We start from the raw sequence: 21,138 nt of genomic DNA, 5'->3' as shown, positions 1-21,138 counted from the left end.
GTAGAGCAGTCTACATGACTGAATGTTTTTTTTTTAATTACCTAGAAATTACCCAGGTTAATTACATGATATCCCACATGTGCATTATTCTTTGTTGCAATAGCAACAAAGACAACCAAGTCAGAGAAACCCAGAGGTAGGTAGTGTTTTTTAGTATACCTGGAATATAATATTAAAAATAGAGTTCATATCAAAAAATTCTAAAACACTACTTCTGAACTTTTTTCTTAAAAAAAAGTTTTTAGGCAATCTTTTTTATTAAAATCAGAAATCTGAAAATTAAAAAATTAATAATTGTTTAGCTTTGTGTTGAATGTCTCTTCTCTTGATATTTACTAGTTAAGAACTGCTCTTTGCTTCATAAAAGTTTTCTAGTAGCTGTGACATAAAAAGATAGTATGCTGAAAAAATTGGATCTATAGGAGATTATGTTAGTTTTCCTCTATCTTAATTTCTAAGACTTATTTAATTTCCTTTACAATTAAGATAATATTTTGTTATTGGTATTGATCTGGAGGAGTGATGCTTATATTGATCCTACTTTAAATCATTTTTCATCAGTTAATACATTTTCATCTCTTCCAGTATGCTAAATAGGTTGAGGCAGTTTTTGATTTTCTATATTTCATTTTTACTATATGCTATTAATATAGTTAGAAAATTTTGTTTATTTCAGTTGTTATAAATACTGTACTCCCAGGTATGAAGTATGGTATCTTCAGAGTTCTTTAATCTCAACAATTGAATCATTTTATTTTTAATCTTTCTCATTTCTTTTGTCTGGATAACACCTCTTCATTTACATGACAACCCTACTACCCTTTTCCCCCTCCCCCAGGTCATTTAAAAATATTGAGATCTTGAATAAAATTATATTATTTCATACAAAAAAATGTTGATTAACTGAAAGGTTTTTGGGTGTTTGAATCTTTAAATCTCTGGCTCTTCTACTCTGGGACTCTATTCTCTTGATTGGTGACATCCTCATTTGGCTTAGGATTACTATGAGAGATGGCTGTTACAACCCCTCCATTTCCTCCCACCTCCTCTCTAATACCAGAGCCAGTTTTTCAGTTTTACACCGTACTTCCCAGCCATTTATCATCATATCAGTTTACTACAGTTAACCATCCCCTGTAACTTTCCAGTGCAAAAATGCCATCTCTTACTATTATTGACCTATGGATGTTGTGTTCTTCTATTAGAATGTTTTAGGGGGGGCAGCTGGGTAGCTGAGTGGATTGAGAGCAAAGCCTAGAGACTGGAGGTCCTAGGTTCAAATCTGGCCTCAGACACTTCCCAGCTGTGTTACCCTGGGCAAGTCACTTGACCCCCATTGCCTAGCCCTTACCACTCTTCTGCCTTGGAGCCAATATACAGTATTGACTCCAAGACAGAAGGTAAGGGTTTAAAAAAAAAATGTTTTAGGGAATGAAGGTGTATGTATGTATTAAAGTAAAATTATTTCATTCTCTATTTGAAAGTATGTTGTTTTAATTTGAACTAAGATAATCAAACCATTACATTTGAAAGTTCAAAAGTGTATCTTAACTGTCTATCTAAAACATTTTAATATAATTTTATATGCTGAGATAACTGGTGATTTGTACGTACTTCATTTTATATATATCAGTATGAATAATTGTAAAACATTTTCATGGGCCTTATCAGTAAAACTTTAATTTAGCTTTGAAAATATTTAGTATATTTTATAGTACTAATTTGGAGTTTGAAAATATACTGTTCAATGTAGTTTAAATTCTGAAGTCATAAAGTTTGAGTGGTGAACATCATAAAATGATTTAAAGAAAAATGCCATTGAAAAAACTATTTGCTTTCAAATTTTTTACTTTTAAAGTTGAAAATTTTTTCCTTAAAAGTTTATTAGGGGGCAGCTGAGTGGCTCAGTAGATTGAGAGCCAGACCCAGAGATGGGAGGTCCTAGGATCAAATCTGGCCTCAGATACTTCCTGGCTGTGTGACCCTGGGCAAGACACTTGATCCCCATTGCCTAGCCCTTACCACTCTTCTGCCTTGGAGCCAATACACAGTATTGACTCCAAGATGGAAGGTAAGGGTTTGCAAAAAAAAGCTTATTTCACACTTAACCCTAAATACTTAGCCCTTACCATTCTTCTGCCTTGGATTGGAATTGATACTTATATTGATTGTTTTAAAAAGCTCATTATAGTAATCCCATTTTTTTTTAAACTCTTAACTTCTGTGTATTGGCTCCTTGGTGGAAGAGTGGTAAGAGTGGGCAATGGGGGTCGAGTGACTTGCCCAGGGTCACACAGCTGGGAAGTGTCTGAGGCCGGATTTAAACCTAGGACCTCCGGTCTCTAGGCCTGACTCTCAATCCACTGAGCTACCCAGCTTCCCCCATTTGTTTTTAATGTTAAGGAATTAAGATGATTCATTGTTATTAAAAGCTGACCAAATGAGAATGATACAATTTGCTTTATTGAAGATGAGCTGGTCCTTTTGTAAATAAGTATGTATTTCTTTTAAAATCTCTGAATAGTGCTCTGTAAATCTGTGTTTATTATCTTTTTTTAATGAAAACTGCTGTATTTTTCAGGCTTATTGCAGTATACTTTATTTAAAACCAAGAATGCAGATCATTTTACGAGGACAGAAAGTGAAGACACAGTTGGTCTCCAAAAGTCTTGCTTACATTGAGCGTGATGTGTATAGACCCAAATTTTTAGCTGTATCCTTTACTTATTCTTTATATTATATAGTGAGTGATATGTAGATTAAGCTAAGATTATATCTTATAAGAAATTTCAAAGTAATAGGAAAATTAAATGGATTATTTGCAAAAAAATCAATTGAGCCATGGCTCCAAGAAAGTTTTGTAGACAATAGCAGATTGAAAAAGTGTAATTCTAAAATCCCTGAAGATTCAATGATATTGGCTTTTAACTCTGAAACTCTTTGTATATAAGAATAGCATTTGAAATAGGCCTTATAGGCTTATTCTTTTATTCACCTTAATTCTTCCCAACTTTTAGCCATCTTTATCCTAAAGTAATTATATGTAATGGGAGAAGATAGGGATGGGGTAGGAGAATTACATAGTGTATTCCCTAAACAGCTATTGATGATCCACTCGTAGTTACTTCAGAATTGACCATTTTAAGGTATCTGGGAAGTGCAGCCATGACATAACACAGAAGCTTTTCACATGGAAGGGTTTTTCTTAGCTTTTGCTTTACTAATTTGTTTTGTAAGGGTTGTAGGTTTTGGAGAATCTACATGCAGGAATTTTAAAGACATTTGCCAATATTCAGAATTTTCCTTAAATTTTTAAGGCTAAAACGGTAAGAATTACCTTTGGATTTAACTGCAGAAACAAAGATCATTATGGGATAATGATGTATCACAAAAATCGGCTGATCAAAGCTTATGAAAGAGTTGGTTGTCAGTTAAAGGTAAGTACTTTATTGTGAAAAGAAAAACACATAATTATATTATTCTATAGAATTATATATATTAAAAAACGATAGGGCAGCTGGGTAGCTCAGTGGAGTGAGAGTCAGGCCTAGAGACAGGAGGTCCTAGGTTCAAACCTGGCCTCAGCCACTTCCCAGCTGTGTGACCCTGGGCAGGTCACTTGACCCCCATTGCCCACCCTTACCACTCTTCCACCTATGAGACAATACACCGAAAGTACAAGGGTTTTAAAAACAAACAAACAAAAAAAAAACGATTACTATATTCATCAATAAGTTTTTTAAGCAATGGGTGCTAAGTGGTAAAGCTAGAAATAAAACAGTTCATGACTAGTACGTAAAAAATAAATATGGGGGCAGCTGGGTAGCTCAGTGGATTGAGAGCCAGGCCTAGAGATGGGAGGTCCTAGGTTCAAATCTGACCTCAGACACTTCCCAGCTGTGTGACCCTGGGCAAGTCACTTGACCTCCATTGCCTACCCTTACCACTCTTCTGCCTTGGAGCCAATACACAGTATTGACTCCAAGATGGAAGGTAAGGGCTTTAAAAAAAAATACATGGAAAATTTGAGGGAAAAGACACTAGTGACTAGTATCAGGAAAGAGTTTTTGACTAAATCTTGACTTTCCAAAAAGGTGAGTAATGTAAGGGTGTCCCAAAAGTCAGTGCAATTTAAAAGCCTTAAGTCAAAAGTATGTTGATAAAAGGAAATGGAAATACTATTTTTTGTGCTTTTCTTTTTTTGCTCAAGATATATAAAGAGATCTTGTTTAGTGTCTGTAGAATCATTTGAATCTGATGGTCGTAGAGTAGGTTGAATTGCTTTTTCTTGCTTTTCATTGTGACATGGAAGTTTACTGGGTACAGCATTGAGGGATTGCTGAGAATGATAGGCATTGTAACATCTTGTCAGAAGGGGATGGAGAGGTAAAGACACAAAGAAAGAGGGAGGGAGAAAGAGATCAAAAGAAGAGATATTTGTCATGCTTATGGCTTGAAATAGATCTTAGAAAAATCCTCTAAATCAGATTCAGCCTCTCACTGGGATAAATCTAACTGTTTTAACCTCAGGATTAACATTGAATATAAGCTTTACAGAAGCATTTTCCCTTCAGGGTAATAAATTATAGCCTTTGCAGTTAAAAAAAAAATGTTTAGACTTTAATAGCTTAAACTACACTAAAACTTTGAGACGCACCTTGTTTTACAAGACTGGAAAAGAAGTTGAGGATGGATTGTTATAAGGACTCAATTGATTGGATCAAGTGAATGTTTTTTAAGGATGGGGAGGTCTAGATTAAGCATATTTTTAGGTAGTAGGAAAGAAACTGTTTAATAAGGAGAAGTTGAATATTATGAAGTGAAAAGAGATGATTGAAGGGCTAAACTCATAGAGGAATTGAGAGAAAAGGATCAAAGGCACAAATAAAAGGTTAGCATTGACAGAAAAGGCCACTTTATCCTTTGAGATTTGAGAAAAAGAGAATGGGGGTGATTTTTGAGATAGGGAATTAGCATGGGGTAGATGTCAAAAAGTCTGATCTCGGTTTTTTCAGTCATATTTGGTGTCAAAATTTTGTTGGAGGGGGCAGCTGAGTAGCTCAGTGGATTGAGAGTCAGACCCAGAGATGGGAGGTCCTGGGTTTAAATCTGGCCTTAGACGCTTTCCAGCTGTGTGACCCTGGGCAAGTCACTTGACCCCCATTGCCTAGCCCTTACTGCTCTTCTGCCTTAGAACTAATACACAGTATTGATTCTAAGATGGAAGATAAGGGTTTTAAAAAAATTTTGTTAGAAGAATAGTAAGGCCATAGATGGCAAGTATGGCCTTGGAAAGCTGGAAGAGAGTAGAGTAAATGAAAGTTAAGGCAAGGGTATAAAACAAAGTTTAGGATAAGTGAATTGTAGGGATAGCTGGAAAGAAGGCCAGTTGGGGCCACCATTGGGCAATATCAGATATGTAGACTGTGGGGCATAATATTTGTATCATAATATTTATTGATAGATATCAAGAGTATGCACAATCCTTGTGAAAGGCTACAGTGGAATAAAGTTGTAGGTAGTAGAAGCTGAGGAGATTGAAAACCTGGAAAACAAGTACCAAAATCAATAAACCAAGGAGCCTCTAGATACAGGGACCAGGATCTGGATAGGATGATGTATCTGCATAGAGTGAACCTCAGAAGAAGAGTTGTTGATGGTAGTGAGATCTGAAACTCATAGTGAAAAACAAGAATTCATGCCTACTTTTCTGAACTAAACTTTCAAGGCTCATGAGTAAAGATAAATTTTGTGGGGAAAAAATGTTGTATTCTGCATTTTATGGAAATCTGAAAGAAGCAATTTTAAATTAATTTTAGATTAAATTAGTTTAAATCATTTCAGCTTAGAGTCTGAGAAGAGGTCCTGATAATCAAAAGTTATTCCATACTTCTGAAAATCTCCCTTCCCCTAAACTGTGTTGGAATCACAATCTATATAGCATTCCCAGACCAATGGACAAAGTTCCATAGCCACAATCTTGTGAAGGGTTCAGAGTTTAATTGATAGTTTAAAAGTCTGCTTCATCTAGCAGTCCAATAGTTATTTTTTGACACTCTCCAGAGTAGGGGTTCTTACCTTTTTTATATGTTGTAAACCCTTTGACAATCTGATAAAGCTTATAAACACCTCAGAATGGTGTTTCTAAATACCTAAAAAAAATACATAGAATTATAAAGGAAAACAATTATATTGAAATAATTTTCAAAATAATAAGGAAAATTTTGTGTCTCTGAAATCTGTCCATGTAGTCAAGGTCAAGAGTCCCTGAAGGTGCCCTTTTGCGTTGATGTCATTAATCATAAACTAAGTGATCACATATATAATACTTTAGGTAGGTAACTGCAACCATGATTTAGAAAGAGTTAGAAAAGTTAGTAAATGAACTATGTATATCAATTATTACAATAGGATATTAACCATAATAGAAAAGTGTGGAATATTAGAATTTTATGACTACCAATAAAACTAAGAACTTCTGCTATCAGCTTTGGAATGTTGAGTGCTCAGCTTGAGTTGTTGGGACCTTGGGGTCAGTTGTAGAAGTTAGGAATTTATTACAAGGCCAAGATGATTTTTAAAAACTTTTGTGAAGGATTTATACTCACTATAGATTTCTTAGAGTTTTATGACCAAGATAGGCGCCTCTGGCCTACCTTTATGTCTCCTTCCCAGAGTCAGTATAGTGAGTTATCTGTTATTATAGTATCAATTAGAGATGACTGAAAAATGTATACTGATCAGATTAATTCCCATATTTACTATTATTATTATTACTTCCACACTGCAATGATGGACGGTGCTTGTGACAGACATACTGTGAGCCAAACTTTCTAGAGGTTGGAATGCTTAAAAGAGACCCTGATCTTTGTAGATCCATCTGATGTCCAAACAAGAAGTCTTAATTGGTGCTAAATCACTATAAGGACAAGGGCAAGTGGGGGCTACTTGTCTTAAACCTTTTATTGTAAGTTATTAACTCTCTTAGCAAATATTTCTCAAAATTTAGTAACATATAATGAACATTTGGTTTTGTTAATTGTTTATGTTAATGAATTTTTAAAAGTCTATAAAAGGGGGGCAGCTGGGTAGCTCAGTGGATTGAGAGCCAGGCCTAGAGACAGGAGGTCCTAGGTTCAAATCCAGCCTCAGACACTTCCCAGCTGTGTGACCCTGGGCAAGTCACTTGACCCCCGTTGCCTACCTTTGCCAATCTTCCACCTATAAGTCAATACACAGAAGTTAAGGGTTTAAAAAAAAAAGTCTATAAAAGAACTATTCAAACATTTAACAAGGTCTTTTGCCACAGGCTAGATATGATGAGACCACCAATTCTATTAACCCACAAATAAAATTGGATTTTCTCAGCATAGGATTTTGGCCCAGATATTTTTATTTCTTATGCTACTTTATGTAAGAATTTACCTTTCCAGTTAGTCATACTTCCATTATATGAAGAAATCAAAGATTTTTTCCTTCTTGTTGCCTTCATTACCTTAATTTAGTCAAGGTTGGGATAAGGGAGGAGAGGAACCCCACAACCTTCTGTCTCCAGGCTTTGCTCTTAATTTACTGAGCCACCTAGCTGTCCCCTCTAATTCTGTTATTTAAGAGTTCAGAACTTATCCCTGAACTTTATTTTATTTTAAACCCTTACCTTCCATCTTAGAAACAATACTGTGTATTGGTTCCAAGGCAGAAGAGCAGCAAGAGCTAGGCAATGGGGGTTAAGTGACTTGTCTAGGGTCACACACAGCTAGGAAGTGTCTGAGGCCAGATTTGAACCTGGAACCTCCTGTCTTTAGACCTGGCTCTCAATCCACTGTGCTACCCAGCTGTCTCCTTTTCCCTGAACTTTAATAAAAAGAATTGTTTTGGAAATAAGAGTTAAGGAAACCAACAAGGTTTCTTATCCAGGTATGACCATTGGAATATATTATTGTTCTAATAGGAATTATTTTATCATTTGTAGACTAAAGCAGAAATAAGGATGGAGGTTCTTAATATGGTTCCATAATTCAGTATTGGGAATCTACCCCACTTTGGAAAATATTTGAAAGGGTACTTATTTCTAGAAATAAGAAAGAGGACCTAATTTTAATATTTCTGCATTTTATACTATATGGACCCAAAAGAAGGGTTTAAGCCCCATAAAGTCATAGATTTAGGGCTGAAAAGGGATGTTAGACACCATATTGCCCCAAGTTTCTTAAGATTGTATCTATAAACTTGTTTTAAAAATATATATATATATATTGACAATTATATTTCAGTATATTTGGTTTCCTTTGTGATTCTACACATTTTATGCATTTAAAACTATTCTGAGAAAGCTTCTCTATAGACTTTACTAGACTCCCTAACAAGTCTTTGACACAAGAAATTTTGAAAACCTCTGATCTGTTCTAACTTCTTCATTTTACAGATGAACCAAGACCCAGAGTAGTACTTAGATGACCTACCCAAGGTCAATTAGTAAATGGTAGAGTTAGGTTTTGAATTGTGGCCCTTTGTTTCTAAATCCTAGTATTCTTACTACCACAGTACTATTTTCTACTATGACACTGCCATTTTAGTGGACCATGTTGGAATATTCTTTGATGCTAGATGAAATATGACATTAAATTTAATTTGAGATTTTAGAACTATAATTAAACCTTTTATTTTACATGTGAGGTACCTGAGAACCAGAAAGATTAATGACTTGCCCAGGTTAGACATTTTAGCTAATAGCAAAACTTCGACTTAAATACAGAGCTTCTGACTTTCAGGTCAGTGCTGTTTCCTCTATAACTCATTGGTTTTAGAAAGCTCCTTGTCTCCCTCTTAGGAATTTATATTTTGCATTGTGCACATAAAATCATTACCTCCCCAAAGCTTTATTTTATGTTTTGCCTCATTTTCTTTTTCAGGCAAACAACATGGGTGTTGGTGTAGTTGGAATTATAGAATGTAACTTCCTAAAGCCAACTCACAATAAACAAGATTTTGACTACACAAATGAGTACAGGTATATCACAATTCAATACATTGTGTTTATGATCATTTTTATCTTATCTATGTCTTAGAAAAATGCCTAGAAATAGTTTCTTATAGTCATATTTTTAGCTCAGCTTATTGTATCCTAAATTGGAAATTTTAATTAGATCATGGGATATTTCTTTCTTTTCTTTTCTACTTAAACCCTTACCTTCTGTCTTTAGAATCAATACCGAGTATTGGTTCTAAGGCAGAAGAATGGTAACGGCTAGGCAATGGGGGTCAAGTGACTTGCCCAGGGTCACACGGCTAGGAAGTGTCTGAGACTAGATTCGAACCCAGGATCTCCTGTCTCTGGGCCTGACTCAATCTACTGAGCCACTCAGCTCCCCAGATCATGGGATATTTCTGAAATTTCTGAAGTCTAGGAGAGGTCCTTATTTTTCTTCTCCCAGTGATTTTGTGTGTATTTACTAGGGAGATATTTTGTCATTACTATTCTTCTTCTTATGATTTCTTAGTGAATGTCTCTACTTTGAGCTAATTTTGCTCTCTTGTCTGATGAGAGAGAAGTTAAACATGCTACTAGGGGCTCATGAGTTAGAATGTTAGGATTGGGACTCACAGAGTATCTTAAATCTAGAGAGATAGTCATTCCTTTGGGAACCCAGCCTCCCATAGTAAGATGGAGCAGGTAGAAGAAGGAGAGATTAAACATACTTTGAGATATAGGAAGCAATAGAATTCTTATCAATTATGATTTACTTTCCCTCATTTGGGGCCTTTACCTCCTTTATGTCATGGTTTCTTCTATCCATACAGAGTGACCATTTTTGAATGGGTAAAACAAAGTAAGTTTAATATTCAATTCAGCAAATATTTATTAAGTACTTTCTATGTGTAACCATATAGTTATCCCTTTCTTCATCTCTCAGTAGCATTAAAATTCTACCACTTTTTTTTTGAAAGGTAGTTTCTGTCAGACATTGTGGAAATAGCCTAAGAAAGGGAGGAAAAGCCAGAGTTCCCCAAAGGATACTTGTAGTACTTTTTTTTGTCTGCTCTGTGATTTTTAGTTCTTTCTTTGCTACATAAAACCATTATTATGGTGGTTTTGATGAAAAATCAAATAACTTATTAATTTTGATCTTTTACTCTGATTTCCCTGGAAATAGTATTTTTATCAACCACCTAGACCAGTGATGGGCAAAGTACGGCCCACGGGCCAGATGCGGGCCCCCTGAAATGTTCTATCCAGCTGTGCCACATTATTCCTAATCTGACGAATACAGTGAGTAGGATACAATACAATGAAACTTCGAAAGAGTTGCCTTAGAAACAGACTGACAGATGAGCATTTCCTTTCCTTTGGCCCCCTCTTTAAAAAGTTTGCCCATCACCAACCTAGACTTTCACAGTCTAAGATATTTATATAGATTAGGTGTGTCAAATAAAAATATTAATACTGTGTTCTGTATTTTAGGCACAAGTCTCTTATATACAATTTTAGTTAGCATTCTATATCCAAACCATTTTTAGCTTGGAGAGATGTCCAAATTGGTGATATGGAAAATTGTACCAATTTGGACATCTCTCCAAGCTAAAAATGGTTTGGATATAGAATACTAACTAAATATAAAGTGCTAGAAGATATGTCTAATACTATTATGACAACTCTCAGAATATATAATTGTCTTAAAATAGCTTTTGCTTTGTTTAATAGAAGTTTATCTGAAATTTGAGAGGCAGTGTGGTGTAGTGAATAGGAAGTTGGCCTGTGAGCAAGGAAAACTATTCTTGCCATGTTTCAAGGCTTTCCCTGACACACAATGGTGGTGAGACCCTGACTATGCAAGTTACTTTTAGTTTTCAAAGCTCTAGATGGCTTTCTAAGACTTTATATTACAGAGAAGATGCTTACTTATGGTAGATGGAGTTTCTTCCACTAATAAAGTCACAATCCTACTCCTTGTTTCTGACCTCTTAGCTGAAACTTAGAATAATACTATATTATCCTCATAACTATACTTTTCACCTTTAAGACACCCCTTTACTGCATTAATGGACTTATTATTATCTCTGATTTCCTGCAGTATTTCTCTGAGTTGCTGCTTTATATAATTCTCAATAAATAAACTAACTCATGGGAAAAGCTTACTTTGCTATGAAACTTAAAATAATAATATTTCAATTATTTGTGTGTGGGGAGTGTTGGTGAGGGAAGAGTCAGAAGTGAGATGTTGTTCAGAAAAAATTTTTAAGTGTTTTCTTGTGGATGTTCAATCAGATGCCAACAAATAACTTCTCTAAATCAAATGTTCTCTTTATATACCATTATCTGAGCGTCTAAGAGTTATATTGGAAAAATTAGAGTAAGGGGAACTTTAGTTCCGGTGCTGAAGCAGCATTGGACCTGTTTGTTGATATCTGCCTTTTCCAACACTCAATTTATTTGTACTTTGATAAGCTAGAGAAACCATATTCTTATAATTTCCTCATGGTATCTGCCAAAAGAACAAGTTAATAAATAGTTCAAAACAGAAACAATAACACAGAAATGTTTTCTTTAAAAAAAAATGTTCTAATAGAATGTAACAACAATATTACTATGTGGGGTTTTCAAAATTCTGTGATCTCTGTTAACAATAATTCTAAAGGGACAGGACAGCAAGGTGGTTTAGTGGATAGAGGCCAGGCCTGGAGTGGGACATCATGGGTTTAAACTGACTATAGACACTTTTAACTGTGTAGCTGTGGTCAAGTTACTTTACCCCCATTGCCTTACTCTTTAGCACTTCTGCATTTGAACTGATACTTAGTATCAATTTTAAGATAAGGTAAAGGTTTTTAAAAACAAAACAAAAACCTCGTATTTTTGAATTAATGCTTTTTCTTAGTGTAATCTGGTTTTTATTCTTTTAGGTATGTTAATGATCTTTAGAAATATTCCTTTTATTTTCTTAGGCTTACAATAGCAGCCCTTGGAGAAAAGCTTAATGATTATTGGAATGAAATGAAAGTGAAGAAAAATGCAGAATATCCTCTAAATTTGCTACCAGTTGAAGATATGCAGTAAGTATATGCAGGTGAAAACCCCAAAGTATACATTAGGATGATATATGAAATGAAATTTTAGTGAGTAGCTAGGTGGCTCAGTGTAGATGGGAGGTCGTTTGGCCTCAGATGGTTCCTGGCTATGTGACCCTGGGTAAATCACTTAATCCCCATTACCTAGCCCTTACTGCTCTTCTGCCTTGGAACCAATACATAGTATTGATTCTAAGACAGAAGGTAAGGGTTTATAAAAAAAATGAAATTTTTCATAGTATATATTATTTACAAATAAACATCTTCATGTTGTTATTTATTCCTTCAGTTATGTTCAACTCTTAGTGATCCCATGGACCATGCTGGAACTTTATTTATCCTTTATTGTCTTCTGAAGTCTGTCTAATCTTATGTTCAGTGCTTCTGTGACACTATGCATCCATCCCTTTTGCCTTAAGTCTTTCCCAACATGTACACTGTCCTATCTTCTCATTATATGGTCACAGAATTTTAGCTTTAGCTTTTATATTTGTCCTTAAATTGAGTGATCTGAATTAAATTTTTTTTAAACCCTTAACTTCTCTGTATTAGCTCCTTGGTGGAAGAGTGGTAAGGGTGGGCAATGGGGGTCAAGTGACTTGCCCAGGGTCACAGAGCTGGGAAGTGTCTGAGGTCAGATTTGAACCTAGGACCTCCTGTCTCTAGGCCTGGCTCTCAATCCACTTAACTACCCAGCTGCCCCTGAATTAATTTCTTTAAATATTAGCTGATTTGATCTCCTTGCTTTCCAAGGGACTCTATTCTTTAGTACCACATTTTGAAAGTGCTGATACTGTGGCATTTAGCTTTCCTTATAGTCTTATCTCTTACAGCCATCCATTACTACTGAAAAAATCATGGCTTTGACTATAGAGATCTTTGGCAGGAAGGCAAGGTCTCTGCTTTTCAGTGTGTGGTTGTCCAGATTTGCTATACTTTTCCCTCCAAGTAGCAAACATCTCTTATTTTCATGGCTACAATCTCCATCTGCAGTGATTTTTGAGCTGAAGAATATGAAATCTGCTATTGCTTCCATTTCTTCTCCTCTTTGCCCGGAAGGGATGGGACCAGTTGCCAAGATCTTAGTTTTTTTGATGTTTAATCTTCTTCAAACCAGCTTTTATACTCTTCTCTTTCACCCACATCAGGAGGCTTTTTAATTCTATCAGAATGGAGTTTGCCATCTGAGATTGTATTTCTCCCAGCAACTTTAATTCCAGTTTTTGATTCCTCCATCCTGGCATTTTGCATGATATACTCTGCATATAAGTAAAGTAAATTAGATGACAATTTATAGCCTTGTCATACTCCTTTTCCAAACTTAAATGAATCAGTTGTTTCACTGTTTGGTTCTTAACTGTTGCTTCTTGACCTATGTACTGATTCCTCAGGAGATGAGTAAGATGAAATAGTGCTCCTATCTCTTTGTGGAATTTGTATATTCTGTTGTGATTCCCCACAGTCAAAGACTTTAGTGTAGTCAATGAAACAAGTAAATGTTAGCAAATGTTTGCAATTTGTTCTCTTATTTCTTCTGCTTTGAAAACTGGCCTTCTCTTCTTGGTTCACATATAACTGAAGCCTAGCTTGCAGAATCTCAAGCCCTAATCTTGCTAACAGATGAAATGATTGCAGTTTGGTAATTTGAATATTCTTTGGCATTGCCCTTTTTAGGACTGGGGCATACTGATTTTTCCAATCCCATTGTGACTGTTGAGTTTTCCAAATTTACTGGCATATTGAGTGTAGCACTCTAACTGCATCATCTTTTAGGATTTTAAATGACTGGGATGGAATTCTGTTATCTCCATTAGCCTTATTGTTAGCAATGTTTTCTAAGGTCCACTTGATTTCACTTCCCAGGATATATCTGTCTATAAATCAGTAACCTCATCCTTAGGTTATTGATGTTAAGATCTTTCTTGTATATTTCTTCTGTATATTCTTGTCACTTCCTAATCTCTTCTTTTTCTGTTAAATCCCTGTCATTTTTGTTTTTTTATCTTCCTCGTTTTTGTATGAAGTATTTCTTTGACATATTTAATTTTCTCAAAGAGATCTTTTGTCTTCCCCATTCTATTGTTTTCTTCTGTATTTCATTCATTCATTCATTCTATATTTATTTGCATTGCTCATTTAGGAAAACCTTATATACCCTTGCTGTTCTCTGGAATTCTGCATTTGATTGTGTATAGCTTTCTAGTTCTCCTTTACAGCTTTTCAGTTCTCCTTTACCTTTCACTTTCCTTCTTTCATCAGATGTTTATAAAGCTATATTGCTTTCTTACTCTTATTTTCCTTCATTGATGTTTCTTCCTATACAGTGTTTTGAACTTCTACCTATTGTTCTTCAGCCACTCTCTACTAGGCTTATTAAATCTATTCTTCACTTCTACTTCATATTCATAGGGAATATTATTAGGTTATATTTTTGTGGTCTAATGGTTTTCCCTACTTTCTTCAACTTAAATTTAACTTTTGCAATAATAAGCTCATAATCTGAGTCATAGTAAGCTTCAAGTCCCTGCGTGGAGCTTCTCCACCTTTGACTGCAAGAGATATAATCAATTCAATTTTGATATTTTAATGTTTGTATCCAAAGTTGCCTTTTGGATTGCTGAAAAAGAGTGACTAGCCAATTATCTTAACAAAACTGTTAGTCTCTGCCCTGATTCATTTCATACTCTTTAGACCAAACTGCCTGATTTTCCAATTAGCTTTTGATTTCCTACCTTAGCATTCCAAGCCCCTATGATAAATGTGATATCTTTTTTTCATGTTATTTTTAGAAGCTGTTGTAGGTCTTTATTAAACTGATCAACTAAGGCCTCTTTAGCATGAGTGTTTGGAGCATAGACTTTTGTATTATTGTAATATTGAATGTCTTGCCTTGGATTTATATAGATTATTTTGTTATTGTTGAGATTATACCTCAGGATTGCTTTTCTCATCCTTTCATTCACCATGAGGGCTACTCCATTTTTTCTAAAGAAGTCTTGCCCACTTGAATTAAATACACTTATTCCCTTTAATTTAAGAGTGCTGACACTTAAGATGCTTATATTTAATATTTCCATCTCCTGCTTTACCACATCCAGTTCATCATGATTCATACATCTTACAGTGCAGGTACCTATGCAGTACTGATCTTTGCAACATAGACTTTTCTTTTGTTGCAAGATGCCTCCACAGCTGAGCTTCCTTTTGGCTTTGACTCAGCTGTTTCATTCTTTCTAGAGCTACTTGTAGTTGCCCTCTACTCTTCCCCAGTAATGTGTTGAATACCTTTCAACCTGAAAAGCTCATCTAATGTCATATCATTTATCATTTTAATACTGTCTGTGAATTTTTCTTGGCAGAGGTGCTAAAGTGGTTTGCTATTTCCTTTTCCACTGGATCAATCACCTTTTGTCAGAAATTTCCACTATGTCCTGTCCTTCTTGAATAACCTTGCACATCATAGGCTCATAGTTTCCTTGTGTTCCATCTTGATAAGGCAATAGTGATCTAGGAGGGGAAACATTCATAAACACCTTATAATGTTCTATCTAAACTAATTTGAGTTAGTCCTTATTTATAGCAGTGCTAAATTAGTTTCTATCTTCAAATAATTTCTTGGGCAATATACTGGATTTGATGGGGCAGATAATAACAATTCAGTGAAGTCCCTTTAGTTTTTCAGGTCTCATGGGTAGACTTTTCCTTACTTTGTTGAAATTTGACTTCAGAGTAATAATTGAAATCCTTAGAGTACTGTATATTTCGTAAAGAGATGCAGTTGATTGAGTCGAGGTCCTGGAGTCAGGAAGAGTTATCTTCATGAGTTCAAATGTGGCCCTAGGCACTAGCTTTATGACCCTGGGCAAGTCATTTAACTCTTTTTGTCCCAGTTTCCTCATCTGTGAAATGATCTGGAAAAGGAAATGGCATACAATGGTATCTGTCAATAAAACCCCAAATAGGGTCACAGAGAATCAGATGTGACTGAAAAATGACTGAACATCAACAATAAAATTGAACAAAGCAAGACTTTATGACCTTAGTGAAACAATAAAAAAATGAAAGAGGAAAGTAGGAAATCAGGGATTATCATCCTTGGTATTGAAATTGTATAGATTAACATATCTGTAAAACTTCATATACTTGGTAAATTCATTGGCAAAACCTGTCTTCAGTGAGAATCTCCAACTTATGCAGAACAAGGCAAAATATAGATAATAGATTATCAAAATAATATGAGCCAGCACAAGCTTTTCGCTGTTCTTCCTTTAAGCAGTAAGACGTTTTTTTTTTAAAGTTTTTTTTTTCAGCTTAGCAATATAATATTTGCGCATAGGCTATTCTATTGCACTAATTTCAAGTTATTTTGGAACAACATAATGATAGGTCTCATCTTTATTCCACAGTATTAATAATTACTGATATTTATGTAGTGCTTTAATATTTGCAAAAAAGTGTTAGAAACATCTTGTTTGATTCTCCTGTTAAGCCTATGAGGTAGGGAATACTGTGGATATTTTATTTAGTTAAAGAGTAGGGAATTGAAGTTCTGGTATTTTTTTGTTATGCATGCTACTTATTATCCCAACATTTTCCTTTCTATTCTAGTTATGAAAAAGTGGGCAAAGAATAAGTAGTTGATAACATCATGTTGATCTCCTTTTCTGGTAATAAAACCATATTCTCCCCGCCCCCATCCACCTTTTTTTTTTTTTTTTTTTTTTTAATTTTTTTTAATAACGCTTACCTTTCATCTTGGAGTAAATACTGAGTATTGGCTCCAAGGCAGAAGAATGGTAAGGGTAGGCAATGAGGGTCAAGTGACTTGCCCAGGGTCACACAGGTATTAAGTGTCTGAGGCCAGACTTGAACCTAGGACCTCCTGTCTCTAGGCCTGGCTTTCAATCCACTGAGCTACCCAGCTGCCCCTCCCAAAATCCATCTTTAAGAGCTCAAGAATTGATCTTTTGATGGTTTTAAGTTTATGCCTCCTCTAGTATGGATTTCTTTGTAAGCAGTGATGGGCAAACAATGGCCTGGCCTGAGGGCCAGATGAAATATTCTATCCAGCCCTGCCACATTTTTCCTAATCTGACAAATACAATGAGTAGGATACAATACAATGAAACTTTGAAAGAATTACCTTAGAAACAGTCTGACAGATGAGCATTTCCTTTCCTTTGGCCCCCTTTTTAAAAAGTTTGCCTATCACTAGACTAGAGGATAGATTAGGAAAGAGCAGTGACCATCTCTCTCCCATTATCACCACCTTGGAAGCACCAAAAACTTACAGACCCATAGAACTGGCTCTGAAAACAGCAGCACAAAACTGTTTATTGGGACAGTATCTAACCCCAGGGAATCAGAAAAGTTCAAAGGCAAGAAATAAGCCAGGGTGGGGGATGGAGGAGTGAAACAATAAAAAATCCTGACCATTAAAAGTTACTCTTGGCAGGGAAGATCAACACATAAACACAGAAGAAGACAAACAATCTGAAAACAATTACAAATAAATCTTCAAAGAAAAAAATGCAAAATTAAACACAAGCTGAACAAGAATTTCTGGGAGAGTTAAAGGAGATAACAGTGATAGAGGAAAAATTGGGAAAGGAAATGAGAGGAATAAAAGAAGATTGTGGAAAAAGCCACAAAAAATGTTGAAAACAAAACCTTAAAAAATTGAAATTTGCCAAATGGTAAAAGAGTCACTAAATCTCACTGATGAAAATAATTCTTTTAAAAGTAGTATTAAGGGGGCTCAGTGATTTGAGAGCCAGATCTAGAGATGAGAGGTCCTGGGTTCCAATCTGGCCTCATACACTTCCTAGCTATGTGATCTTGGGCAAGTCACTTATCCCCCATTACCTAACCTTTACCATTCTGCCTTAGAACGAATACACAATATTGATTCTAAGATGGAAGGCAAGGGTTTCAGGGGGGAAAAAAACTAAAAGCAGAATTGTCCTAATGACAAAAGAGTAATAAAAGCTAATTGAAGAAAATAATTTTGTAAAAATGAGAATTGAGCAAATGGAAGCTAATGATCCCATGAGACATCAAGAAACAATTAACAATCCAAAGACAAAAAAAAAAAATAGAAGAAAATATGAAATATTCAATCAAAAAACAAATGACCTGGAAAATAACTTGAAACTATGGTCAAAAACTCCCAGGAATTTTATAGTCAAATTACAGAGCTCTTAGATAAAGTAGAAAATACCACTTGTAGCCAGGAAGAAATTATTTAAGTATCATGGAACTCCAGTCAGAATCACATAAGATTTAGCATCTACCACATTAAAGAATCAGAGGGTTTGGGGTATAATATTTCAGGAAGCAAAGGAGCTAGGATTATGCCTGAGAATAATCTTCTTTAGTAAGACTGAGTCTAATCCTTCAGAGAGAAAAGTGGATATTTAATGGACCAGAGCTGAAGAGAATATTTGACATTCAACACAAGAATTAAGAGACTCATAAAAAGTTAACATGAAAGAAGAATCATAGAGGATTTGATATGATTAAATGGTTTATGTTCCTATAGGGGAAGATGATGCACGTAACTCTTAGGAATTCATCATTCTTAAGGCAGTTAGAAAGAGTCTACATAGATAAGAAGGCATAGCAAATAAAGTCAGATGTACACAATTTGAAAACTTAATTGCTTATGAGTAAGCTGAATTAATATAATGAAAATGACAAAGCAAACTATCAAAAATTATTTTATAGAGTTATAAAAAAATAAAATTTATCTGTTAGAACAAAAGGTCAGGAATATCAAGGGAATTAACGAAAATAAAATGTGAAGAAAGGTGACCTTGCAGTGCCATATATGACTCATACCTGGTGTGAACCTTTTATGTTGGGATCATCTAAAATAAAAGTTGAAGGAATCAGGAGATGGGGGAAATTATCTCACAAAAGTGGTATGTGCTAAGAGCTTTAACAGAGGGTGAGAGAATGGTGAGTATTGGGACGGGTGGTTGTCAACACTTGAACCTCTTTTATTGGAATTGGTACAAAGAGGGAAGAATACTACATATGTGTACAAATACCTTTATACGATATTTACATGTATACACATATATACACATGTGTAGTTGTATGTAGAAAATGATCTTACCCAGTAGAGAAGTAGAAGAGGAATAAGATAAGTGAGTGGGGAGGGATTGAGAGAAGAGAGGCAGGATGAAGGAAGGCAGTGGTCAGAAGCGAAATAGACTTTTGAGGAGGTTCAAAGTTAAAAAACAGCAGAAAAGATGAATAGAATAATATATTATGGAAGGAAATATACAGTTAGAAATCATAATTGTTAATGTGAGTGGGATGAATTTATCAAACAAAAGCAGATGATGATGCATTAAAAACCAGAATCCAACAATATGTTGTTTATAAGAAACACAACCAAAATGAAAAAACACAGAGAATTAAAATAGGGGATTGGAATTGAATCTATTATGCTTACATGAAAAGTAAAAAAGGCAGGGATAAGCAATCTTGACCTTACAGAAAACAAAAGCAAAAATAGATTTTTTTATTTATCAGAGAAACTGCATTTTCCTAATGGGTACTATAGACAGTGAAATAATATCAAATATTTTTACATCAAATTTCTCTGCTAATGGCCTCATTTTTCACATAGAGCCTATTTTATAAAAGTTAAGAACCATTTTTCAGTTAATAAATGGCTAAAAGGTATGAATAGGCAATTTTCAGAAGAAGATATCAAAGTTATCTATAAATATTCTAAATGCCTTTTTTTTTTTAAACCCTTACTTTCCGAAGCAGAAGAGTGGTAAGGGCTAGGCAATGAAGGTTAAGTGACTAGCCCAGGGTCACACAGCTAGGAAGTGTCTAAGATCATTTTTGAACCTAGGACCTCCCATCTTTAGGCCTGGCTCTCAGTCTACTGAGCCACCCAGCTGTCTGTCTAAATCACTGATGATTAAATTCAAATTAAAACAAGTCTGAGGTACCACCTCATCCTATCAGATGGCTGACTGACTGAAAAGAAAAATGATAAATGCTAGTAGGGATGTGGAAAAATAGGTACATTAATGCACTGATAGTGGAGTTGTGATCTGGTCTAAACATTCTGGAGAACAATTTGGAACTATGCCCAACGGGCTATAAAACTCCATACCCTTTGACTCACCAACACTACTACTAGATATGTGATCCAAAGAGATTAAAGAAAAAAGAAAAGGACCTATATGCACAGAAATATTTATAGCAGTTTTCTTTAGAGTTCCAAAGAACTGGAAATTGAGGCTGACCTCAGTTCCCTAACATCAGTTAGGAAATAGCTGGACTGTAAATGAATTGAGCAGAATCAGGAGAACATTAAACACACAGCAAGAGCAATATTGGTTAATGAATGCCTTAAGTTACTCTGATCAATATAGTGATCCAAGATAATCTGAAGGACTTAGGATGAAAAATTCTCTCCAACTCTAGAGGAAAAAATGATGAACTCTGAGTGCAAATTTAAGTATAGTTTTTAAACTTTATTGTTTTGGCTTGCAGGTATGTGGTACTATATGGGCTTAAAGTGTTAAGGGACTGGAGGGAAGGAGAGAATTTGGGACTTAAAAAACTTGTACTGTTATGTTCTGAAAATCACTTTGGTTTTTATAGGATTTGAGGAACATACTTTTGCATTTACCAACTGTGTATACATATTAAAATAAAAAGTTGAATAAAGTAAAAATATAAAGGGAAAAGAACCCAGAAGGAGGCCAGTGTCACTTAATTAAAAAGTAAGTGATAGAGAATAATTTGCAAGAAGATTGGAAAGTAGGAGGAGTCTAGTTTATAAAAGGCTTTGATTGCCAAACAGAGCATTTTGTATTTGCTCCTGGAGGCAGTAGGAAGCCACTGGAGTTTATTGAGTAGGGGCTGACTTGGCCAAATTTGTACTTTATTGTAATCATTGTAGTAGCTGAATAGAGGATGATTGATGTGAGCAGGGAGAGGCGATTGATGTGAGCAGGGAGAGGCTTGAGTCAGGCTGATCCATTAGCAGATTATTGCCCCAGGTTTCTGAACCAATGGATCTAGGTAGTAATTGCTTGC

General features: G+C 35.1%; 1 protein-coding gene across 1 annotated transcript in view; it reads left to right on the top strand.

The window, feature by feature from the left end:
* Positions 1-21,138, top strand: part of MORC3 (MORC family CW-type zinc finger 3) — a 58,352-nt gene that overhangs the window by 10,999 nt on the left and 26,215 nt on the right. The window contains exons 5-8 of the mRNA XM_044670270.1: positions 2,582-2,710; positions 3,318-3,437; positions 8,913-9,010; positions 11,944-12,051. Coding sequence (XP_044526205.1) covers positions 2,582-2,710; positions 3,318-3,437; positions 8,913-9,010; positions 11,944-12,051 — 455 coding nt within the window. The remainder of the gene's footprint in view (positions 1-2,581; positions 2,711-3,317; positions 3,438-8,912; positions 9,011-11,943; positions 12,052-21,138) is intronic.

This window comes from Gracilinanus agilis, chromosome 3 (genome assembly GCF_016433145.1).
Source record: "Gracilinanus agilis isolate LMUSP501 chromosome 3, AgileGrace, whole genome shotgun sequence".
Taxonomy (NCBI): Eukaryota; Metazoa; Chordata; class Mammalia; order Didelphimorphia; family Didelphidae; genus Gracilinanus; species Gracilinanus agilis.
The sequence above is the reverse complement of the archived record's forward strand: the minus strand, read 5'-3'. Positions and strand labels throughout refer to the sequence as shown.